Below are 25,403 nucleotides of genomic sequence, written 5' to 3' on the forward strand. Positions count from 1 at the left end.
TAGGGTGGAATCGTTTGCGTATCTGAGGTACTTGATAATTCTCCTGGCAATCTTAATTCCGACCTGTGATTCATCCAACCTGGCATTTTTCATGATGTGTTCTGCATATAAGTTAAATAAGCAGGCCGACAATATACAGCCTTGTCATATTCCTTTCCCAATTTTGAAGTTCCATGTCTGGTTCTTACTGTTGCTTCTTGACCCTCGTACAGGTTTCTCAGGAGAGAGGTAAGGTGGTCTGGTACTCCCATCTCTTTAAGAATTTGCCAGAGTTTGTTGTGATCCACACAATCAAAGGCTTTAGCGTAGTCAATGAAGCAGAAATAGATGTTTTTCTGGAATTCTCTTGCTTTCTCCATGATCCAGCGAATGTTGAAGATTTGATCTCTAGGATTTTGAGCATAACCTTGCTGGCATGTGAAATGAATGCAGTTGTACGGTAGTTTGAACACTCTTTGGCGTTGCCCTTCTTTGGAATTGGAATGTAAACTGACCTTTTCCAGTCTTGTGGCCACTGTTTGGTGTTCCAAATTTGTTGGCATATTGAGCGCAGCACTTTAACAGCATCATCTTTTAGGATTTTAAATAGCTCAGCTGGAATACTGTCCTCTCCGCTAGCTTTGTTGTTAGTAATGCTTCCTAAGGCTCCCTTGACTTCACTCTCTAGGATGTCCGGCTCAAGTTCAGTGACCACACTATCATGGCTGTCAGGGACATTAAGATCTTTCCTGTATAGTTCTTCTGTGTATTCTTTCCACCTCTTCTTAATCTCATCTGCTTCTGTTTAGGGATGGACGAAAGGGACTTACCTCGTCCTGCAGCTTGCTTCGCGGTGGGGGGGAGGTGCTTTGCTTCTCCCCCCGAAGTTCAGGTGAGGGAGGGGAGGCACCCTGCCTCGCCCGGCTGAAATTCAGGCCAGGGGGGAGGCGCCCCATCCCTCACCGGTGAAATTCAAGCCGGGTAGGAGCGCCCCGTCTACCCAGCCGCGAAAAAAAAAGTGAAAAAACACACACACACACCCGTGATAGGCTACGTAACGATTTACGTAGCCTATCACGGCTGACTTTGGAAATCTAGCCGTGATAGGCTACGTAAATCGTTACGTAGCCTATCACAGATGTCTTGGGGGTTTTTTTACTTTAATTTTTTTTTTTTGCAATGGCGGCAGTGGCAGCCGGTCAGGAGACCGGCCACCGCCCCCGCCCCCGACGAGACGCCACCGAACCACCGCCAGGACCCACCGCCGAGAGGGACATTCGCTGAAGGTAAGTCCCATCCCGGGGGGGGTGGGGGGCCGGCGGAGAATTTCCCCAACACTTTCGGGGGGCCGAACGCGTCGGCACTCGGCCTCCCGAAGATTCGTGGAGAAATTCTCTGCCAACCCTACTTCTGTTAGGTCCCTGCCTTCTTGGTCCTTGATCATGCCCGTTTTTGCACAAAACGTTCCTTGATATCTCCGATTTTCTTGAAGAGATCTCTAGTCTTTCCCATTCTATTGTTTTCCTCGATTTCTTTGCATTGTTCATTTAAGAAGACCTTCTTGTCTCTCCTTGCTATTCTCTGGAACTCTGCATTCAGTTGGATATATCTTCCCCTTTCTCCCTTGCTTTTCGTTTCCCTTCTTTCCTCAGCTACTTGTAAAGCCTCATCAGACAGCCAGTTGGCTTTCTTGCATTTCTTTTTCTTTGGGATGGATTGAGTTGCTGCCTCCTGAGCAATGTTACAGACCTCCGTCCATAGTTCCTGAGGCACTCTGTCTATCAGGTCTAATCCCTCAAATCTATTCATCACCTCCACTGTATATTCATAAGGGATATGATTTAGGTCATACTCATACCTGAATGGTTTAGTGGTTTTCCCTACGTTCTTCAATAAATGTACAATACCCATGTGCTTGTTTTCTGTTGCAGTTCTGTCACTGGCAAACCAGATTTTTAGGCTTGTGCTGCCTCAGGAATTATCCACTAAAATCTCATTGAGAACCTTGTGGATGGGTATGCAAAACCCACCCTGATATTATTACCCACAAAACGGTAACCAACTAGCCTGTTGTGATTGAGGCGTCTGTTCTTGTAGCTCTTTTAAAGGGAAGAATAACTACCTTTCCCCCATACAACAATGCCTCACCATTTCAAGCTCATGTCTTTCTTTTAATTTGTGTTGTGTGTGGGTGTGTTTTTAAGCATTAAATAAATAAATGTTCACTTATACATCCATTCTTTCCCATTTCCACATTAATTTAAAAACAAAAGTCTACATACCCCCACACACACAAAATCACATCATATATTGTATTTAAATACATATTTTAAACACATTTTCTCTTAAACCACACATTTCTAATCATAGTTTCTCTCAAAATAATTTATTTTAAATGTATTTGGATATGTGTTTTGACCATGAACTGTGTCACAACATTCGGAGAAGAGTAAAGTCCAGTGGATCACTAAGTTCTTATGCACTGATTAGTCTAGGATGGCCTTCCCTAACCTAGTGCTCTCCAGATGTGTTGCAGTAGATTTCCCATAAACCTCAGCCAGTGTGGCCAATGGCTGTGGATTAGTCATATTGGATGGGGATGATTGGAGTTGTAGTCCAACCCATCTGGTTGGGGAAGCCTGGTCTAGGAGATGTGGATCTGGTCAGTTTGTTACAGAATTCACAAAGATCAATTTCCCCAGCATACTTAATAGTGCTCACACTACTGTGGATAAACATAAATCATTATGTCTTTAAAATATTTTTCCATTTAAACTTATTTTAAAAAATAAATAAATCAGCAACCCTTTAAAAATGGTAATCTAGTTTTAAATTTTAATCTGAAAGTCTACAGATTTAAAAACTGGGTCTGTGCCCCTGTTTTCTGAGTTAAACCCTGTGTTTCTACATAAAAGAAATAACTAGCATTGGTAGGGTGAGAAATACCTGACTTTTAAGGACAAGGATTATGAACATGACGCCATAGCTACTCTGTCATCATTCATTATGGCTGACTATGAATATTTATAAGCCAAGCAGCATAAACAATTCACTATATTTAAGCAATTGTAAGTGGCATTCATTAACTTCAAAAGGAGAGAGCCGAGCATGTGGGTTGTACCACTTCAGACTGCATACCAGGGCTCACGTAACTGAATGCTCATCTATACAAAAACTTCCTTTCACAAGAAAACTAGATGTTTGAGATAAGGACTATAGTCTAGCCTTTTTTCTGACATGAAAGTTTTCTGGGCCTCAGTCCTTTATCTTTTGTTCCATGTGGGGAGAAAAGAAAAAGTGGGAATTGAGGCCCTTGTGTTGCCTTTCTGAAGGCAGGAATACAGTGTGAGAGCCCTGATCACTGTTGTTTCTGTGTTGAGAAAAGTATGTTTAGGAATCAGGCCTCACATTAGGGATATTCACACATAATACACTGAATGTGTATTATCACATTATGTACACTTATTCAGATGGTTGTAAGAAAGAATCTAGCCCTGTTCACCCATTCGAAAATTTTCAGTAAAGAAAGCAGTGTAGTGCATTGTAATGCAGCTCTGTGTGATTGAGAATGCAGCACATGTCTCCGTCTTGCCTCTACTCTCACAGTTTTCAAATGCCTGAATAGAGCTACTGTCACCATGCATTCATACCTGATTTGTACTCAGGTACTAAAATCTTACTTAATCCAAGGTACAGGTAATGCATACAGCTGGACTTGGTCTGAATGAATGCACCTATAGTTTTGTGATGAATGCATGTTCACTTTACAGGTATCCACACATTAAATTCAGCACATATTCAGCACACGTTACATTCAGCACATGCAAGTCCACAGATTGTTGAGTTGTACACATGTACAGTTATTCGCATGTAACATTCAACACATGTATAAAGTATTTACACTGTACACAGATTGGTGATCTTTACACATGTACACTTTACATGGTTACATGAAAGGGGTGTTCACATATTACATAGAGCATGCATTCAACAAACAGGCATGGATCAATTCACAGGAGGATGCCTCTAGCAACACAGTTGGGCTCAGATGCTTCTTAAGGCAATACAGGACCAGGACAGTGTGGGTCATCTGTGCTGGTCTCAGGCAGTCCATCCTCCCCATCTGGATTTAGGCCTGAAAGACCAAAGAAGATTGTGGGTACATGAAGCGTAAGTTGTAAGCAAGCACAATTTGTGACATTGCATTTGTGATATTACTGATCACAGGGCATGTTTGTCAAGGCATTAGCCTTAGCTTCCAGTTTCCTGGCTTTGTGGAACTTGAACCAACATGAGGTAGCCTTAAATCTTCTCTTTAAATGGTGGGGGTGGGGGGTAGTATTGAATTACTATGCATTCTTATTGGTTTCCTCTTTTAGAGGGTGGTCGTAGTTAAATCGTTTATTTTACATCACTGATTTCAGTCACTGATTTACTCCAATCTGTTTGAGTTGTGTGATTGAGTCCAGAACCACCATACATCTAAGATTATAATCTGGGAAGTGCTGAAGAAGATTCATGGAATTCACTGCTCTGGAATGTTGAGGAACCCTTTGGAACAGCGTGGGGGGTGGTGTGGGAGGCTGTAGAATCACCAAAGCCTGCTTCCCTCCCTGTCCTACTGGCAAAAGCCCCCGCTGGATCAAAGAGCCTTCTGTCAGCAGAGGGACATCACTTGGACACAACCCAGGATGCCGAACTCAACTCATCTGACCCAGCAGTGCAAATATAAGTACTTATGTTCTTATAAAACAGCATTGGATAAACATCCCAGATCCTGTGGTAATTTTTTCTTGAGCCGGGAATCTGGAAGGAAAATATTTTTGGAAGTCATGTTTTTTGTCATCTGGCCAGCAGCATCTATGCACAAAGTTTTAGTTCTGCTATACTTTAGGAGCTTCTCTTAAAGCTGCACTGTTGTTCTAGTGTTAACCTGCATTTGCCTATCTTCTTTTCAGATATCACAGTGAGTTTGCTGTCCTTGGTTGTCACAGCATGTGGACTTGCTTTGTTCGGGGTGTCTCTGTTTGTGTCCTGGAAGCTTTGTTGGGTTCCTTGGCGAGAACGTGGCCTGACTGGAAACAAAGTCAAGCAGGAATCCCTGAACTATACAGATACAGAGACCAATGACTATGAGTATAGCGAGGATTACCTGGGACAGCCTACTTCCTACCCTGACTCTTCCATGAAGATTAGCCACACCTCCCCGGACATTCCATTGGATGCTAAGACAGGGACCAAGGAAAACTGTGTGCACAATGTTCGGATGCATCGACAAATCACAGAACCAACGCCTTCTGCTCGGTCAGTAGCTCTAATGTTTTTGTTACAGTAAGGAAGAGAAATGCCCCCAGAGTGCAAATCTTTACAGTTCTAAAGGTTCTAAAGGTATGTTTTATCCAACAGGCACCTTGATCACAGAGAAATGCATAGGTGGAGGGTCAGTGGCACCCCCTTGCTTTACCAATGTAGGAGCAGGATCCATGAAGGGGAAGGAAGAAGAAGACCAAGATCTGAGCGGAGAGGAGAGGAGAGCCATGGGGGAAGTAGCAGTTCTGCCACAGAAGTGACAGGCAGTCAAAGCTGTGTGTCTCCCCCCTACTCCCCAAATTGGTCCATTCCCTTGAACCTGAGAGAGGCCTAGTTAGGTTTTAATCAAGACAAGGGAACCAGGAAATAGGTTGGCTGGAACAAACATAGATGGGTTCGCACAACTGGGGAAGGAAAATAAGCCATTGTGGCTTATTTCCCCACCCTGCGTGTGCCAGTCACGTGCCATGTCATTCCCATAATTACCCTCAGTGGGTGCAGTTTATCATGTCCAAACCGGGCAAGGGTGTGCAGCAGGTGGGTTTACAAACCACCCCACAACCCATGGCTTGTTCTAGAGTTGTGGGGTTGTTTGTAACCCACCCTCACCAGGTTCAGACAACACAACAAACTGTGCCCGGCAATGGTAATTATGGTAATGATGCAGCATGTGCCGGGGTGGGGGTGGAAATATGCTACAATGGCTTATTTTCCTTCCCCGATCGTGCAAACCCAGCCATAAAAGGCAGAGAAAGGGGGAAGGAAGAATACTGTAGTTTTCTGTGGTCAGTTAGTTAAGAGACTTGGAGGAGAAGGACTTGGGTAGAAATATAACCCCTTTCTCTCTAGGTGAGGGCAAAGGTACCTGAGAATTGCCTGACCCCCTTTCTTACAAAGCAGCATCCTGTGTGAAACAAGTGAGACAAGGGCTCTCCTTTATTCCTTGTTCACACTGCACGACTCTTATCTCAGTAAATGTGAAGGGCTTCATTAGCATAGCTGAAAAATGTTTTGAAACATCTTTAAGTCCATACGTTGTCTGCAGTCCCACCCCATCACAAGACTTCACCATCAGATTTTCTGCTGCCCAACAGCTTTTGCACCCTACCCATCTTGTTCTAGCTAACAGTAAATGACACAGGGCCCATTCACGTCAAACAGTGTTTTCATAATGAAAAAAAGTATGTGTTTTTCAACACAGAGTTGGGAATTGGGCTTTGAGAAAGTCTAGTGAAATCAGCCATCGTGTCGTTTCCTCTGTCTTGCATACAGTTTAGGCTGAAATGATCTGAAAAGTGTTACAAACATAAATGTTTGGTTTGTGAAATCTACATAAACACTCTATCTGGTCTGTTGGTTTTAAGCTTCTTTTATCATTATATTAATGTTGTTTTAGTTAGAAATCCTTGTCTCCAAAAAAGATAGTGGGTGCTTTATTTAATATTTTTCTAAAGCACAATATTGTGTGACTTTTGAGTTGGCCTTATAAAGTTATTATGTTGATATGGATTCCCCCCCCCCCGATTTTTTCTTTTGATCAACATGACTATCTTCACGTATTTTCTAAAAAGAATCAACAGAAAACAGCAACAAAAGCTAATGATGCTGCATAACCACTTGTCCAAGGTAACTCTCACTGTTCAGGAAGAGTTAAACTTTTAGTAAGACCCTTGATAGAAGCCAGAGAACATTTCTGGGATAGGCCATTTGTAGATGTGCATTGTGCCTCATAGATACTACTACCGAGTGTCAAAATCTTGATAGGAAATTGGAGTTGATATGGTTTCTCCTTTGTTAATGGTGGACAAGGAGAGACTGCAAAGGGTTTGTTTTCTTGTATGTTAAAGGATCACTGCAGAAAATTAGTGATGTACTGGAAACATACTTGAAGAACAGAATAACAAGTGCTTTACTTCCAGTAGTAGCTCCACATTTGCAGGCAACATATAGAAAGAGTCCTGCACGTTTTTTGTTGTTTTCTGAGCTAAACAAAGTTGCCAGGTTGTTAATGTCCTGTAGTACGTGAGGGCGGCCTCAATTTAATCTTGCAAAGCATGTTCATTTGCACTTATCCCTGCTACTGTGGGTGCTGATATATCCCTGCAAAGATTTCAGCAAAAATAGAACAAGTTAATAAAACACTTGTGAGAGTTAGAAATAGGAAGTGTTAGGTTTTAGCCACAGCTTTGATAAGAGTGGGTGGGTGGGACGTGAAATCACCAGGGGACAACTGACTGAACAAAATCACAGAAACAAGAGCGTATAAAAATGATGGAAGCATGAATGACAGTGGGCAGAGCTAACATAAAAAGTGCCAGGTTTAGATATTAGACCTATGCCGCATCTGGTTCAGTGCACTCTTGCTGCAGTGGTCAACCACCTAACAAGCTTGACATAAGAAAGATAGTTATCCCCTGCTGTTTGCTCCAGCATTTAGTAATGAAAGGTATACTGCTTCTCCAAACATGTTTTACTATCATAGCTAATAATTTTTAAAGATGGAACCCACCTTTTTAAAGCCATTATCTATACCACATCTTGTGACAATGAACCCCATAAGTTAGTTGTGCACTAACGTATACTTCCTTTTTTTTTATCCTCTTAAGACTTTTGAGCTCTGGTAAGATTTAGGATTTGAGGGCTTCTCCTCTGCCCTCTGGACAGATGAATGACACATGTAAATGGGACTCAGAGAGCAGAACACAGCACACCCAGGGCATGAAATGCTATAACCACAGCAGGAGTGTCTCCTGAAGTTTCAGGAAGAAAGTCGGTCCAAAATGACAAATTACTAGCTATGTGCAGAGGATCATTTAGTGTAGAAAGAGGATCAAGATTTCTATGTATTCCAGGTCCCATTTGTACAGGGGCCTATGTTCATATACTCCTTCTGCATGATCCGTGCCCTCCAGTTTTATACAGTATAGATCACATGCAGAGAGGCTATGCACATTCATGTGTTATGAGCATTGTCCCCACTGCAGACTGAATCTGGAACTGGTAGAGGTTGGGAATGGAACCTGAGACTATGATTCCAACTCATTTTCCACATGTTCATTTCTATGCTTGATGACCATCTTCAAAGGCCAGCTAATTCCTCTTATTGTCAAGAGGGATTTTCATTACACTCCGGGTTTGCAGAGCAAGTGTGCTTCGCTGTGTTGATGCCACTCTGCATGCAATGTCTGTATTCTCTGTGGGAGAGAATATGAGTGGGCCGCTACAGTGTCACTCACCACATGTTGGCTGAAGGCATATGACAAGCCAATCAACTGTACCAGATTAGCCACGGAGGGTTGCATCCAGTTAGCCCCTCCCGCTGATGGAACAGCTTCCATCAGTGGAGTGGGGAGAGGGGCACTTCCCCCTCGCCCCTGCAGCCCCCTACTCACCCTCCAAATCTGTTCTGGATGGTTGGGGTGCCCTCCAGAGCAGATTTGGGCGGGTCACAGAGGGCTGCAGGGGACAGGAAGGGAAACAGGTTCAATTTCACCCACAACGCAGAAACCTATTACACCATTACAGCTATGCAGAAACTTGGGAGTAGCAATCGTGTGGAAAGGCTGCTTTACCATGTGGCCAGCTGCTACAAACAAGAAAGAAGGCAACACTGGTTGCAAAATATAAAATAAAAAAATCCAACAAAAAGAGAGGAGAAGCTCCAAAGGTGCCATGAATTAAACACTGGACTAGAGAAGCCCTCCATATCATTTGTAATGTCCTTATCTGTTTTTCAAGTGTAACATGTAAGCAATCATCACTGCACTTTTGAACAACTTCGCCATACACCAGAGGGATTCTCCCACTTGTGCTATATGTAGTCCAGTGTAAATCCACTTGAAGGTACTGGAGGAAAAGGAAGAGAGAACAGCAGAGAAGCATTCAGTCCTCTTAATTCAAAGTGAAACTTGGAAGAGGAAATCTACCTTGTTTCTTTTCATACAAATCTCTCAGTCTTTATACTTGCTTCGTTTTCAGTGTTGCTTTGTATCACTCTCCTAGTTATTATAACTTTATAACACTTTCCATCTACAAAGTTCTTTACTCATTTCCTCTTTACAACAGCCTTGTGAGGTATGTTAGTGTTATTTTTATTCCGCATATGATTATCTGAGATTAAGGGGGACAGTACTTAAGGCCATCTAAATATTCCGAGTCCAATTCCAACAGTCTCCTGAAACTTTATATGCATTATAGATTTTCACCAGATATTTTTTTAGCTACTATAAATGAATGGGGAAAAATTTAGTCCAGTTTGGTCTTCTACTGTTGGCAAACTGAAGCCCAGTTCATAACAGTTACCAGTCCTTTGCAAGAAATTCTAACATCTCAGAATGCTTTTCCAAATGTACCCTCAGTGAGTCAAGTTAGAACATCAGAGGAACATGAAATTGCATTCCCAGTTGTAGCCCCCAGGCCTTGGGACTCCCATTTAAGCCCCAAGCCTTGCCATACTTTGGACGCAATGCATGATTTTTTTTGTTTAGGCTTTCTTGCAGTTTGAGCAATCAAAGGAAGGCATATTTTTGGCACTATTTTTTTTACTTCATCGCACACTAATTTTGTTCTGATCCTTTAGGGTTGCTTTACAGTATTGTATTGGGTTGTTTTTTGTACACATCAGCTCGAGCCATTACTTTAGCAGTACAACAATCTAAAAAAAGTTTAAAAAATAGATGCACAAATACAATGGTGTCTACAGGTAGCTAGATTGTTCATGAAGTGAAGATCAAGGCCAGGGCTGACGCCGGTAGTAAGCATGGTTGGGCACACCCCATTATTATTATTATTATTATTATTATTATCATCATCATCATCATCCCGACTTTTTCCCAATACTGGGACTCAAGGCAGCCTTAAAATGTTAAAACTTCTACAATTAAAACCTATTCATAGAAATATAAATACATCTGTACAAAAGTTAAAAATATAATTAAATCATCAATATTAAAATTGTAAAAATATTAAAACATTAAAAGACAACCACAACAACAAAAATAATATCCATACGTCACATTTTCACAGGTCCAGACTAGTTATCTCCAAAGGCCTGCTGGAACAAAAAAGTTTTTGCATACCTATGAAAACATATCAAGGAGGGCGCCACTCTCACCTCCCTGGGAAGGGATTTTCAGAGCCTTCGGGCAGCCACCAAGAAGGCCCTCTCCCGCGGTCCCACCAGGCGTGCCTGTGATGATGGCAGGATGGCGAGAAGGGCTTCCCCTGAAGATCTCAGGGCACGAGTAGGCTCATAGGGGAGAATACGGTCTGTCAGATAACCTGGACCCGAGCCGTATAGGGCTTTATAGGACATAACCAGCACTTTGAATTGTGCCTGGAAACAGACTGGGAGCCAGTGAAGCTGTTTTAACAGGGGAGTTGTATGCTCCCTATAACCAGCCCCAATCAGCAGTCTGGCCGCAGCTCTTTGAACCAACTGAAGTTTCCGAACACTCTTCTGAGGCAGCCCCACGTAGAGTGCGTTACAGTAGTCCAGTAGGGGCCCCCTGCTGCACCTCGTCTTCACCATTGCAACCTGCTTGTTCACCTGGCTCTTGCTGTCTCCCAGACAACAATGGTAGTGGTGAGTAATGAGGTAATAGATGCCACTGCCTGGTTGCTCATTGGCTGTCTGCTTGACAAGCAAGGAGGTAGTATCAATGTTGAGAAATAGGATGAGGAACAATAGCAGGTGGTGACAGTGGTGATGAGAAGTTAGACACACTGAAGGAGGAGCCCCTTAATGATGTCTTGCCCAAGGGCCTCAAAACCCTGGAGCCAGCAAAGGGGGAAGGACACTACAAAGTTAGTTACCAACTGCCCAGACCCAGCAATAGGGCTGACTGGAAAAAGCAGGAAGAGGGGATGCAATCAGGACAGAAGCTTAGCTGGTAAGAAGAATAGCAACCGATGCCAAAACAATTGGGATGGACTGTATGGAAACCTGAATAGATGAGGGTATGCCAAGCTCTAGCACTTCCATGACATGTGCAAACTTTTCCAACACCAACCCCCTTCCAACCTAATATCTGCAAGTTTTGTGAGTAAGGGGGGAGAAATATAAAAATGGCAAAGCTCTTAATGATCAAAATTCTTAGTTTCAACATTTGTAAGTCTTAAAAACAACATAGAGATTTGATATTCCTACAAGTGTAATCAAGGCTATCTATGTTTAATTTATATATATTGTACTATGTTTTCTTTTTTACTTATTTTTCACTCTGAGAACATTTTTGCTATAGAGCAACCCATAAGTGTAATAAATAAACACATTTTGTTTGTTTTTATTTAAGGCATAATTCGATACGAAGGCAACTCAATCTCTCAAACCCAGACTTCAACATCCAGCAGATTCAAAAGCAGGATCAGCTGACAGGACTTGGGCGCATCAAGCCAGAATTGTATAAGCAGAGATCTGTGGACACGGATGATGGGCGGAGAAATAATAGCAAGTCTTGTGGGAAACTCAACTTTATTGTGAAATACGATTGTGACTTAGAACAACTGATAGTGAAGATTCACAAAGCTGTCAACCTGCCAGCAAAGGACTTTTCTGGGACTTCAGACCCCTATGTCAAGATTTATTTACTTCCAGATAGGAAAACAAAACACCAAACTAAAGTGCATAGAAAGACCCTAAACCCCGTATTTGATGAAGTTTTTTTATTTCCTGTTCCTTATAATGATTTGAGTACAAGGAAACTCCACTTCTCTGTATATGACTTTGACAGGTTCTCCCGGCATGACTTGATTGGCCAAGTGATAGTGGATAATTTTTTAGATTTGACGGACTTTCCCAGGGAGTGTAATATCTGGAAGGACATCGAATATGTCACCAATGTAAGTATGACTCCCTTTTATTTTGAGGTTTTATTTTCTATCTGAATTGCGTAATTTAAATTATCTGTCTTTTTAGCTGCAACCCATTATTCTCTGCCTGAAATTGACTGGGTCCAAAGACTATCAATATTAAATCTTTATGGAGGAATTACTCTTTTATATAGAAATCTTCCCCATATCTCTGAATTCCATTCCTAAATATTATTTTCCTTGCCATATTGGATTTTCCAGTGGTTTGTATTAGAGAACTAGACACTTTTTAGAGATTAGCAGATCCTCACATTCTACTCTGAGAATGCTCAGTGTGCCTTGATTTTTCTTTGAGAACTGAACTCCAAAGTTCTCTTCCTCACACCTAATGCTTTCCAAGATCCATGTTTGATTCTATAACCCTAGTTTCATAGGTGCATTTTCATAGGTGCATTTTCATAATCTTTTTGCAGCTGTGAAGACTTCCCCCAAATAGGGAGGCTTTTGTTCATTTATTGGGCGTATATACAGTATGGATCTGGTTTTATACAGTATGGATCACATGCAGGGTTATGAGGATTGTCTATTTATTTTGTTCATTTCCCTGAGAGAGGGGAAAAGACACATATTTGCTTGTCTACTGTGTAGTTCTATAAACATAAGATATTCGTGAGGTTCTCCACTCTCCATATGAAGTAGCACATCAGCAGCTCTCTAATGAGGTTAATCTCAATAACGAAGGCAAGGAGAATGTTTGAGGTTCATATCACAGCTCTGCCACCCTCAGCCATCAAAGGTCTCCTGCTCCTTCAATCAACTCTGCCTTTTCTCTCTTCCTTTCCCTCCTGCATAGAACTACCGCCATAATGCCACTTCTCTTAGGAACCTGCCTTATACTGAGTTAGCTCATTGGTCCATCTAGCCCAGTGTTGTTGACACTAACTGGCAGCAGCTTTCTGGGGTTTCAGGCAGGAGTTTTTCCAGCCTTACCTGAAGATGCCAGGGATTGAACCTGGGAACTTTGTCATGCAAAATAGGTGTTCTACACCAAGCTACCATCCTCCTACATACTTTCCTTCAAATTCCACGTTTTTTGTGAACCTAATCCCCATACCCTCCCCTTCATGGATCACTGCCTTGTTGTGGCAGAGGTAGGGGTGGACGAAAGTCCCTTACCTGTCGTCGAAGGACGTTCGCGGTGGGGGGGAGGCGCTTCGCTGGTCCCCCCGCGAAGTTCAGGCCGGGGGGGGAGGCTTCCCGCCTTGCCCGGGCTGAAATTCAGGCCGGGGGGGAGGCTTCCCACCTTGCCCCGGCTGAAATTCAGGCCGGGGAGGAGGCTTCCCGCCTCGCCCGGCCGCAAACGCGAAAGTTAAAAAAAAAAAAACGCCCCCTGATAGGCTACGTGACGATTCACGTAGCCTATCACGGCTAGATCTGCAAAGTCAGCCGTGATAGGCTACGTCAATCGTTACGTAGCCTATCATGGGTGACTTAAAAAAAAAAAAAACGCGAACGCTAATGGCGGCCCCCATAGGGAGCCGCCATTCGCGTTCCTTATTTAGTCGCTGTAGTCTACGTAAAGGTTTACGTAGACTACAGCGACCAAATAAGGAACGGGAATGGCGGCTCCCTATGGGGGCCGCCATTATCCGTACGTGCTTTTTTTTTTTTTTTTTAAAGTCACCCGTGATAGGCTACGTGACGATTGACGTAGCCTATCACGGCTGACTTTGCAGATCTAGCCGTGATAGGCTATGTGAATCATCACGTAGCCTATCAGGGGGTGTTTTTTTTTTTCTTTCATTGCAATGGCGGTGGCGGCAGCCGGTTGAAAGACCAGCTGCCGCTGCCACCCCGCTCGAACACCCGCCGAACAGCCGGCCGGACCAGCCACCGGGAGGGACATTCGGTGAAGGTAAGTCCCGTCCCAGGGGGGGTGCGGGGGGCAGGGGGGGGTTCGGAGGATTTCTCCCCGAAACTTGTACGGGGGGCCGAACACGTTGGTGCTCGGCTCCTCGAAGTTTCGGGGAGAAATTCTCCACCATCCCTAGGCAGAGGGGCTTGCGTAACTCAGTGAAGCCATAAGCTATGCCGTGAAGGGCCACCCAAGACGGACAGGTCATGGCAGAGAGTTCTGACAAAATGTGGTCCACTGGAGAAGGAAATGGCAACCCACTCCAGTATTCTTGCCAAGAAAACCCCATGGAACATATCACAAGGCTAAAAGAGATGACGCCGGAAGATGAGCCCCTCAGGTCGGAAGGTGTCCAATATACTACTGGGGAAGAGCAGAGGGAATTTCCAAGTAGCGCCAGAAAGAGTGAAGCAGCTGGGCCAAAGCCGAAAGGACACTCAGCTGTGGATGTGTCTGGTGGTGAAAAGAAAGTCCGATGCTGTAAAGAACAATTTGTTTAGGAACCTGGAATGTCAGATCAATGAATCAAGGTAAGCTGGAGGTGGTCAAACATGAGATGGCAAGATTGAACATCGACATCTTGGGCATCCGCGAACTAAAATGTGCAAGCTTGGGCAAATTTAATTCAGGTGACCATCATATCTACTACTGTGGGCAAGAATCCCTTAGAAGAAATGGAGTAGCACTCATAGTCAACAAAAGGGTGGGAAAAGCAGTACTGGGGTACAATCTCAGAAACGATAGAATGATCTCAGTACGAATCCAAGGCAAACCATTCAACATCACAGTAATTCAAGTCTGTGCCCCAACCACTGATGCCGAAGAAGTTGACGTTGACCGGTTCTATGAAGACCTACAACACCTTCTAGAACTAACACCAAAAAAAGATGTCCTCTTCATCATAGGGAATTGGAATGCCAAAGCAGGAAGTCAAGAAATCACCAGGATAACAGGTAAGCATGGCCTTGGTGTACAAAATGAAGCAGGACAAAGGCTAATAGAGTTTTGCCAAGAGAACACAGTGATCATAGCAAACACGCTTTTCCAACAGCACAAGAGGCAACTCTACACATGGACATCACCAGATGGTCAATATCGAAATCAGATTGATTATGTCCTTTGCAGCCAAAGATGGAGAAGCTCTATACAGTCAGTCAAAACAAAACCTGGAGCTGACTGTGGCTCAGATCATGAGCTCCTTGTTGCAAAGTTTCGGCTTAAATTGAAGAACGTAGGGAAAACCACTAAACCATTCAGGTATGACCTAAATCATATCCCTGATGAATATACAGTGGAGGTGATGAATAGATTTCAGGGATTAGACCTGATAGACAGAGTGCCTGAGGAACTATGGACGGAGGTCCGTAACATTGTTGAGGAGGCAGCAACTAAATCCATCCCAAAGAAGAAGAAATGCAAGAAAGCCAAGTGGCTATCTGATGAGGCTTTCCAAGTAGCTGAGGAAAGAAGGGAAGCGAAAAGTAAGGGAGAAAGGGGAAGATATATCCAACTGAATGCAGAGTTCCAGAGAATAGCAAGGACAGACAAGAAGGCCTTCTTAAATGAACAATGCAAAGAAATCGAGGAAAACAACAGAATGGGAAAGACTAGAGATCTTTTCAAGAAAATCGGAGATCTCAAGGGAACGTTTTGTGCAAAGACGGGCATGATAAAGGACCAAGAAGACAGGGACCTAACAGAAGCAGATGAAATTAAGAAGAGGTGGAAAGAATACACTGAAGAACTATACAGGAAAGATCTGAATGTCCCTGATAGCCATGATAGTGCGGTCCCTGAACTAGAGCCGGACATCCTAGTGAGTGAAGTCAAGCGGGCCTTAGGAAGCATTACTAACAACAAAGCTAGTGGAGATGACAGTATTCCAGCTGAGCTATTTAAAATCCTAAAAGATGATGCTGTTAAAGTGCTCCACTCAATATGCCAACAAATTTGGACCGCTCAATGGTGGCCACAAGACTGGAAAAGGTCAGTTTACATTCCAATTCCAAAGAAGGGCAATGCCAAAGAGTGTTCGAACTACCGTACAATTGCGCTCATTTTACATGCCAGCAAGGTTATGCTCAAAATCCTACAATCTAGGCTTCAGCAGTATGTGAACCGAGAACTACCAGAAGTACAAGCTGGGTTTCGAAGAGGCAGAGGAACTAGAGATCAAATCGCCAACATTCGCTGGATCATGGAGAAAGCAAGAGAATTCCAGAAAAACATCTATTTCTGCTTCATCAACTACACTAAAGCCTTTGATTGTGTGGATCACAACAAACTGTGGCAAGTTCTTAAAGAGATGAGAGTACCAGACCACCTTACCTGTCTCCTGAGAAACCTGTACGAGGGACAAGAAGCAACAGTAAGAACCAGACATGGAACAACCGATTGGTTCAAAATTGGGAAAGGAGTACGACAAGGCTGCATATTGTTGCCCTGTTTATTTAACTTATATGCAGAGTACATCATGAGAAACACCGGGTTGGATGAATCACAGGTCAGAGTTAAGATTGTTGGGAGAATTATCAACAACCTGAGATACGCAGATGATGCCACTCTAATGGCAGAAAGCGAAGAGGATCTAAAAGCCTCTTGTTGAGGATGAAAGTGGAGAGTGCAAAAGCTGGTTTGAAACTCAACATTAACAAAACAAAGATCATGGCATCTGGACCCATCACTTCCTGGCATATAGAAGGGGAAGAAATGGAAGCAGTGACAGATTTTATTTTCCTGGGCTCCAAGATCACCACAGATGGTGACTGTAGCCATGAAATTAAAAGACACTTGCTCCTTGGGAGGAAAGCTATGGCAAACCTAGACAGCATAGTAAGAAACAGAGACATCACCTTGCCGACAAAGGTCCGTATAATCAAAGCTATGATTTTCCCAGTAGTAATGTATGGCTGTGAGAGCTGGACTGTAAGGAAGGCTGAACGCTGAAGAATGGATGTTTTCGAACTGTGGTGCTGGAGAAGACTCTTACGAGTCCCCTGGACTGCAAGGAGGTCAAATCAGTCCATCCTAAAGGAAAACAACCCTGACTGTTCATTGGAAGGACAGATACTGAAGCTGAAGATCAAATATTTTGGCCAACTAATGCGAAGAGAAAACTCCCTGGAAAACACCCTGATGCTGGGAAAGACTGAAGGCAAAAGGAGAAGGGGACGGCAGAGGATGAGATGGCTAGATAGCATCACCGATGCAATGAATATGAACTTGGGCATGCTCTGGGAGAGAGCGGAGGACAGGAAGGCCTGGCGTGCTATGGTCCATGGGGTCATGAAGAGTCGGACATGACTTAACGACTGAACAACAACAACAATCCCCATACCCTACTGTAATCAAGCCTAATTATGTGTAACTGCAGTAATAACATCCTCTTCCCATGTTTATCCCTTCAGCCATTTTTCTCCCCTTCCTCTACTGCTTCTCTTGTGTCGTTATCATTCTAGACTGTAAGTCCCTTGGGGCAGGGAACTGTCCTCATGCACAGAACAAGTGCCATGTAAATGGATGGTGTTACATAAACTTTAGCATTAGTATCAAATTTCAAGCAACTTCTCAGTCATTACAGTGCTTCTCAAAATAACCAGTAGTACTAATAACAACACAGACATAGTTATGTACCCTATGTTTGAAACCTATAATTGCAAATGCCCATAGGCCAGGGCTGGGCAACTTGTGGCCCTCCAGATGTTGGGCTTAAACTCTCATCATCCCTGACCATTGACCATGCTGAAGGGAGTTAAGAGTCCCACAACTCCTGGAGAGCAACAGGATGCCTATCTTGCCAAAGGCATTAATTTCATTAACAAGCAGACTTTTCCTCATGGCTATGGGAGGTTTAACAAGCTCACCGGCAGTCAAAACGAAACAAAAACCGATCCTTGCATGTGAAATCTATACTCTTGGATGCTACTGTATTCATCTGCTAGCTTCACAAACCAGGAAGTAATTTGCTTCAAGATATTTTAATCTTCCCCTTCATGGATCACTGCCTTGTTGTGGCGAAGGGGCTTGCGTAACTCAGTGAAGCCATAAGCTATGCCATGCAGGGCCACCCAAGACGGACAGGTCATGGTGGAGAGTTCTGACAAAATGTGGTCCACTGGAGAAGGAAATGGCAACCCACTCCAGTATTCTTGCCAAGAAAACCCCATGGAACGTATCACAAGGCTAAAAGAGATGACGCCGGAAGATGAGCCCCTCAGGTCGGAAGGTGTCCAATATTCTACTGGGGAAGAGCAGAGGGTATTTCCAAGTAGCGCCAGAAAGAGTGAAGCGGCTGGGCCAAAGCCGAAAGGACACTCAGCTGTGGATGTGTCTGGTGGTGAAAAGAAAATCCGATGCTGTAAAGAACAATATTGTTTAGGAACCTGGAATGTCAGATCAATGAATCAAGGTAAGCTGGAGGTGGTCAGACATGAGATGGCAAGATTGAACATCGACATCTTGGGAATCAGCGAACTAAAATGGACAGGCATGGGCGAATTTAATTCAGGTGACCATCATATCTACTATTGTGGGCAAGAATCCCTTAGAAGAAATGGAGTAGCACTCATAGTCAACAAAAGGGTGGGAAAAGCAGTACTGGGGTACAATCTTAAAAATGATAGAATGATCTCAGTACGAATCCAAGGCAAACCATTCAACATCACAGTAATTCAAGTCTATGCCCCAACCACTGAGGCCGAAGAAGCTGAGGTTGATCGGTTCTATGAAGACCTACAACACCTTCTAGAACTAACACCAAAAAAAGATGTCCTCTTCATCATAGGGGATTGGAATGCTAAAGTAGGAAGTCAAGAAATCACCGGGATAACAGGCAGGCATGGCCTTGGTGTACAAAATGAAGCAGGACAAAAGCTAATAGAGTTTTGCCAAGAGAACACGCTGATCATAGCAAACACTCTTTTCCAACAGCACAAGAGGCGACTCTACACATGGACGTCACCAGATGGTCAATATAGAAATCAGATTGATTATGTCCTTTGCAGCCAAAGATGGAGAAGCTCCATACAGTCAGTAAAAACAAGACCTGGAGCTGACTGTGGCTCAGATCATGAGCTGCTTCTTGCAAAATTTCGGCTTAAATTGAAGAATGTCGGGAAAACCACTAAACCGTTCAGGTATGACCTAACTCATATCCCTGATGAATATACAGTGGAGGTGAGGAATAGATTTCAGGGATTAGACCTGATAGACAGAGTGCCTGAGGAACTATGGACGGAGGTCCGTAACATTGTTCAGGAGGCAGCAACTCAATCCATCCCAAAGAAAAAGAAATGCAAGAAAGCCAAGTGGCTGTCTGATGAGGCTTTACAAGTAGCTGAGGAAAGAAGGGAAGCGAAAAGCAAGGGAGAAAGGGGAAGATACACCCAACTGAATGCAGAGTTCCAGAGAATAGCAAGGAGAGACAAGAAGGCCTTCTTAAATGAACAATGCAAAGAAATCGAGGAAAACAACAGAATGGGAAAGACTAGAGATCTCTTCAAGAAAATTGGAGATCTCAAGGGAACGTTTTGTGCAAAGACAGGCATGATAAAGGGCAAAGAAGGCAGGGACCTAACAGAAGCAGATGAGATTAAGAAGAGGTGGCAAGAATACACAGAAGAACTATACAGGAAAGATCTGAATGTCCCCGATAGCCATGATAGTGCAGTCACTGAACTTGAGCCGGACATCCTAGAGAGTGAAGTCAAGTGGGCCTTAGGAAGCATTAGTAACAACAAAGCTAGCGGAGATGACAGTATTCCAGCCGAGCTATTTAAAATCCTAAAAGATGATGCTGTTAAAGTGCTGCATTCAATATGCCAACAAATCTGGAACACTCAACAGTGGCCACAAGACTGGAAAAGGTCAGTTTACATTCCAATTCCAAAGAAGGGCAACGCCAAAGAGTGTTCAAACTACCGCACAATTGCGCTCATTTCACATGCCAGCAAGGTGATGCTCAAAATCCTACAAGCTAGGCTTCGGCAGTATGCGAACCGAGAACTACCGGAAGTACAAGCTGGGTTTAGAAGAGGCAGAGGAACTAGAGATCAAATCGCCAACATTCGCTGCATCATGGAGAAAGCAAGAGAATTCCAGAAAAACGTCTATTTCTGCTTCATTGACTACGCTAAAGCCTTTGATTGTGTGGATCACAACAAACTGTGGCAAATTCTTAAAGTGATGGGAGTACCAGACCACCTTACCTGTCTCCTGAGAAACCTGTACGAAGGTCAAGAAGCAACAGTAAGAACCAGACATGGAACAACCAATTGGTTCAAAATTGGGAAAGGAGTACGGCAAGGCTGCATATTGTCACCCTGCTTATTTAACTTATATGCAGAGTACATCATGAGAAATGCCGGGTTGGATGAATCAGAGGTCGGAATTAAGATTGCTGGGAGAATTATCAACAACCTCCGATATGCAGACGATACCACCCTAATGGCAGAAAGCGAAGAGGATCTAAAGAGCCTCTTGTTGAGGGTGAAAGAGGAGAGTGCAAAAGCTGGTTTGAAACTCAACATTAAAAAAACTAAGATCATGGCATCTGGCCCCATCACTTCCTGGCATATAGAAGGGGAAGAAATGGAAGCAGTGACAGATTTTACTTTCTTGGGCTCCAAGATCATCGCAGATGGTGACTGTAGCCATGAAATTAAAAGACGCTTGCTCCTTGGGAGGAAAGCTATGGCAAACCTAGACAGCATAGTAAGAAGCAGAGACATCACCTTGCCGACAAAGGTCCGTCTAATCAAAGCTATGGTTTTCCCAGTAGTAATGTATGGCTGTGAGAGCTGGCCTATAAGGAAGGCTGAGCGTCGAAGAATTGATGCTTTCGAACTGTGGTGCTGGAGAAGACTCTTACGAGTCCCCTGGACTGCAAGGAGGTCAAATCAGTCCATCCTAAAGGAAATCAACCCTGAGTGCTCATTGGAAGGACAGATAATGAAGCTGAAGCTCCAATATTTTGGCCACCTAATGCGAAGAGAAAACTCCCTGGAAAAGACCCTGATGCTGGGAAAGACTGAAGGCAAAAGGAGAAGGGGACGGCAGAGGATGAGATGGCTAGATAGCATCACGGATGCAATGAATATGAACTTGAGCACGCTCCGGGAGAGAGCGCAGGACAGGAAGGCCTGGCGTGCTATGGTCCATGGGGTCACGAAGAGTCGGACACGACTGAACGACTGAACAATAACAACAACAATTTTAATCTTATTGGCTTCACGCATTTCACCCAAATACTTTTAAAGCTTATGGTAGAACAGCCAAATTAATTACATGCAGATCAGCATTTCATCACACCTGCAAATTTCAGATACATTCTTCGTTTTGTTGTTCAGGCACTAATTTGTTGAAAGTGTTTTGACTTTGGATAGTGCCATTGATGCATTCTGAACCCAGTTTATCAAAACTGAACAAGGGATTCTGATACCTCTTTTGACAGTGGGATTTTTTTTTCAATGCAAATGATTCTCAGCAGGATCCATATCCAATTAGAGAGAGTGATGGTTTCTAGATAAGAAACTCAGATAAATGAAGCTTTTACAACATTCTATTTTCAAACTAATATTTTCCAGCTTTCTGTTCCTTAAATATTTGTAACCAACAGCGTAATTTGGGAATTATAGATATTATCAGTCTCCTGTGTTTCTCTGAGGTTGTTCTCAAATACTGTAAATGCAATCTCAGCTACTTGTGTGATATATACCAGAGCAGTATAAAACTTGTTTGATAAGATATTTAGATTTTTTTGCCAGGGATCATGAACCTTTTCAACAGAGCTGAGTGATAAGAAAAATGGAATGATTTATTGTGCGGAACAGAAAACACGTTTTGATCATGCACACCTCTAAATCTTAGTTTTAAATTTCAAAGAGAAATCTATTTTATGTATCCATTATTTTTTAGTTCTGAGCATATTTAACATTGAATCAACTGCACTTGACTTCTGAATAAGCAGATTTAGGATTGGTGTTACTATTTCGTTCACTGCATTCGAAGGGATTATCATTGCATGTACTTAGATGCCTTTTTATCCCGGTCACTAGAAATCATTCCAAATACGCAAGTCTTGTAATACCATAAGAAACTGAAGAGCTTCCATGAGTAGGGACCAAACTTTCACCCCAGTTTTTATATGGTATCACCCAGGGGATTAGATGGATCCTTGTAATGCCCACAGGAGAAATCCTGCCATTCTTACCAGGAACAAATAGATCCTCTCAAGAGCAGTACAGTAAAAGCCTCCAGTAAGTTGTGTTTGGAAGCATATGTGGCAGTTCTACTGATGAAGCTAATCAGGCTTAACCTTGTATACTGCCTGGACAGGAGTCTCCTTGGAAATTGTACACTGGGGTCCTTAGAGGATGATTGGGGATACAGGTGTAATAAATAAACAAATAAAATAAATATGTCAAGGACATCATAGAATCATATAAATAATCGTGAAATAATCATTGTATGAACAGCGAAGTTGCCAAACATCTGGTGGATAATTTTCGCAGCCTACCTATAGCTGCAGATCAGCCTTCCTCAACCTGCTGCCTTTCAGATGTTTTGGACTACAACTCCCATAAGCCAGAATGGCCCATGGTCAGTGATGATGAGAGCTATAGTACCAAACATCTGGAGGATGCTCAGTTGAGGAAGGCTGGTGTAGATGGTTAGGTCAGAAATGGCCATAAGTACCATGCTGAAGCTCAAATATTTTGGCCACCTAATGCAAAGAGAAAAGTCACTGGAAAAGACCCTGATGCTGGGAAAGATTGAAGGCAAAAGGAGAAGGGGACGGCAGAGGATGAGATGGCTAGATAGCATCACCGATGCAATGAATATGGACTTGAGCACACTCCGGGAGAGAGCGCAGGACAGGAAGGCCTGGCGTGCTATGGTCCATGGGGTCACGAAGAGTCGGACACGACTGAACAACAGCAGCAGCAACAACAACAACAACAACTGTTTCAGTGTCAGGGCTAAACTATGGATTTCAAAAAATACAGTGACCTGTAATGTCAGAGGACTGCTTCCCATTGTAAAAAAGCCAGGGAAGGGGATAATTTGCAACAGAAATGCTAGCGGAGGTGGGAGTTTCAGGGAAATAACCCTTTCCCCTGACATTCCCCTGAAGCTGCCTCTCTCCAGCCACTTTTATCCCCACCATCCTCCCAGGCGTTGGAATATGGGTGGAGGACACACAACAGTGAGGGAAAGAACTTGGGATGCTTCCAGGCGAGGCTTTTGTCATGCAATTGCTATGCCTCATTCGCGGAATTTTACTGGGGTGGGTGGGGGCTAGGCAACCTTGTCTTCAACCTGTAACAAAAGGGTTACAGGTTGAAGACAAGGTTGTCTGCACTGCTTCTTCCATCTTTTTTCTTTCTGCAAAACAGAAAGAATAGACAGTGTAGCTACACCATGAGCCAGTTTGCACAATCGCCACAGGCTCGCGGCGCATCCCGACGGCCATTTTGAATATTCAAGCCGCAGCAGGTGGTCGCCTTGGCTTATTGTGTCGTCCAGACCTGGCGAGGGTGGCTTATGCCCACGGCTTACATGAGAGTTGTGTAACCCTCACATAAGCTTCCCTCGCCAGGTTTGTGTGACACAGTAAGCCCCAGCGACTGCCTGCACAACTTGCATATTCAGAAGGGCAGCTGGCGCACACCACAACTCACCGTGGCTGAAATAAACCACGGCGGGCTGCAGTGATCATGCGAACCCTGTCAGTGTCTTCTGATTGGTAGTGATAGAAGACTTTCTGCTGCAAGCACCCAAGGATAGACGAAAGAGGATGAAAGATGCTCTGCAGACTTATCCAACTGACTGGAATCAGTGGGCTCTAATAGCGCTTAACTTCAGCTTGATTATCCCTTCATTTCCCATGCAGTGGGATCTGCTAAGTAACTACCATCCCTTAGTTTCAGAGAGTTCTGTCCAATTACCTTTCAAGGAAATGAGCTTGCTCAGTATCTTTGTATACATACAGAGGGTGACAAACAGAAATGCACTTATTTAACATTATCCCCCACTAAATAGAGAAAAGGCAAAGGTGTTGCTTGAGCAAATGTTTTATATTGCCTTCCTAGGTAGCACAAAGACTGTATTTACTTGTATATCAATATACTTAAATGATTATATCAACAAACTGAAATGCACTTTTGTTTATGAGATATCTGTAAAAACATGGGAAAGTTGTCCCTGTTGAAAATCATTTTCTTTTCTGACTGATTTTAAATCTGCTTGATTTAAATCAATCTACCCTGCTGAGGCACAACAGCAACAAAAAGAGCTTTTACTGGTATTATATTAATAGCTTCTAGTTCCACTGCATTCCACTAATATCTCTGTCCTGATCAGTGTAATCTGTTCTTACTCTTGCTGCTGCAATGTATTATATCATTTCTAGAATTGCTCTAATTCAAGACGGTAGCATAATGTTGGTGCCGATTGCAAAGATTATACCTTGAACAAGAATCTATCATTTCCCAGCATTTCTTGTAAAAGAAGCGGATAATGACCAAGGAAGTCAATCTCTCTCTCTCTCTCTCTCTCTCTCTCTCTCTCTTTAAAGCAGAGATAATGTTCCTTTCAGTTCTGGGGTGCTCAGCTTCTGAAAACTATTTTCTTTTTGGCTGCAGGACATTTATTTCACACGGCCAGATACAAATATAGCAACCACTGAAAACTTACAGCCATATCTTAGCCTGATCCAATGAGCTGAGCAGCAAATCATGTGTGTGCAGTGAGATTCCAGTATCCTGAAGTAGCCCTCTGTGCACTGGACAAGCTGCACTCTAACCCTGGGCAAATTTCAGAAGTGGCCTATCCAGTGATGCTAAGCGAGGGGTTTCTGTTGGAAGAAATGAAAGGCTAAACCAGGGAGTGGGCGGTGATGCAAGTTCTTGGATGCATCTAAATCACGGGTGCAGAGCCTCAAGCCCAGGGGCCAAATCCAGCCCTCCAGTGTTCCCCAGATGGATCCGCCCTCTTCCCCAGGTTCCACCACCTTTTCCCTGACCACCAAATGTTTGGTAGTCTTCTGACTTTTGTGCAGGTTTTTCCCCATTCCGAAAGATTGAAATGCCTCTCCTAAGGCTTAGTTACCGCCAGTAAGAGCTTTAAGCCAAAATATGATGCTATCTTTTGGTATTCTGGGCTCACCCCTTCAAGAGCTTTAAGCCAAAATATGATGCTATCTTTTGGTATTTCTGGGCTCACCCCTTCAGTGGTGGGAAGGGCCTTCAACCCTTCCCACCACTGGAATGAAGCCCCTGAGAGCTTCTCCAAACTGGAACTCCGCCCTTAAGTGAAAAGGACTTATCTAAATGGACTAAACCTCATGACATATCAGAGGTACATGTGAACTAGTTATAGACATGCTTAT

General features: G+C 43.4%; 1 protein-coding gene across 2 annotated transcripts in view; it reads left to right on the plus strand.

The window, feature by feature from the left end:
- The window catches only part of SYT9 (synaptotagmin 9), a 165,318-nt gene that overhangs the window by 80,992 nt on the left and 58,923 nt on the right, over nt 1-25,403 (plus strand). For both annotated transcript variants that reach the window (XM_084828212.1, XM_084828204.1), the window contains exons 2-3: nt 4,938-5,283; nt 11,583-12,129. In XM_084828212.1, the coding sequence (XP_084684338.1) occupies nt 4,938-5,283; nt 11,583-12,129 (893 nt within the window). The remainder of the gene's footprint in view (nt 1-4,937; nt 5,284-11,582; nt 12,130-25,403) is intronic.

This window comes from Heloderma suspectum, chromosome 1 (assembly GCF_057233095.1).
Source record: "Heloderma suspectum isolate Gila_16-S chromosome 1, 16-S_ref, whole genome shotgun sequence".
Taxonomy (NCBI): Eukaryota; Metazoa; Chordata; class Lepidosauria; order Squamata; family Helodermatidae; genus Heloderma; species Heloderma suspectum.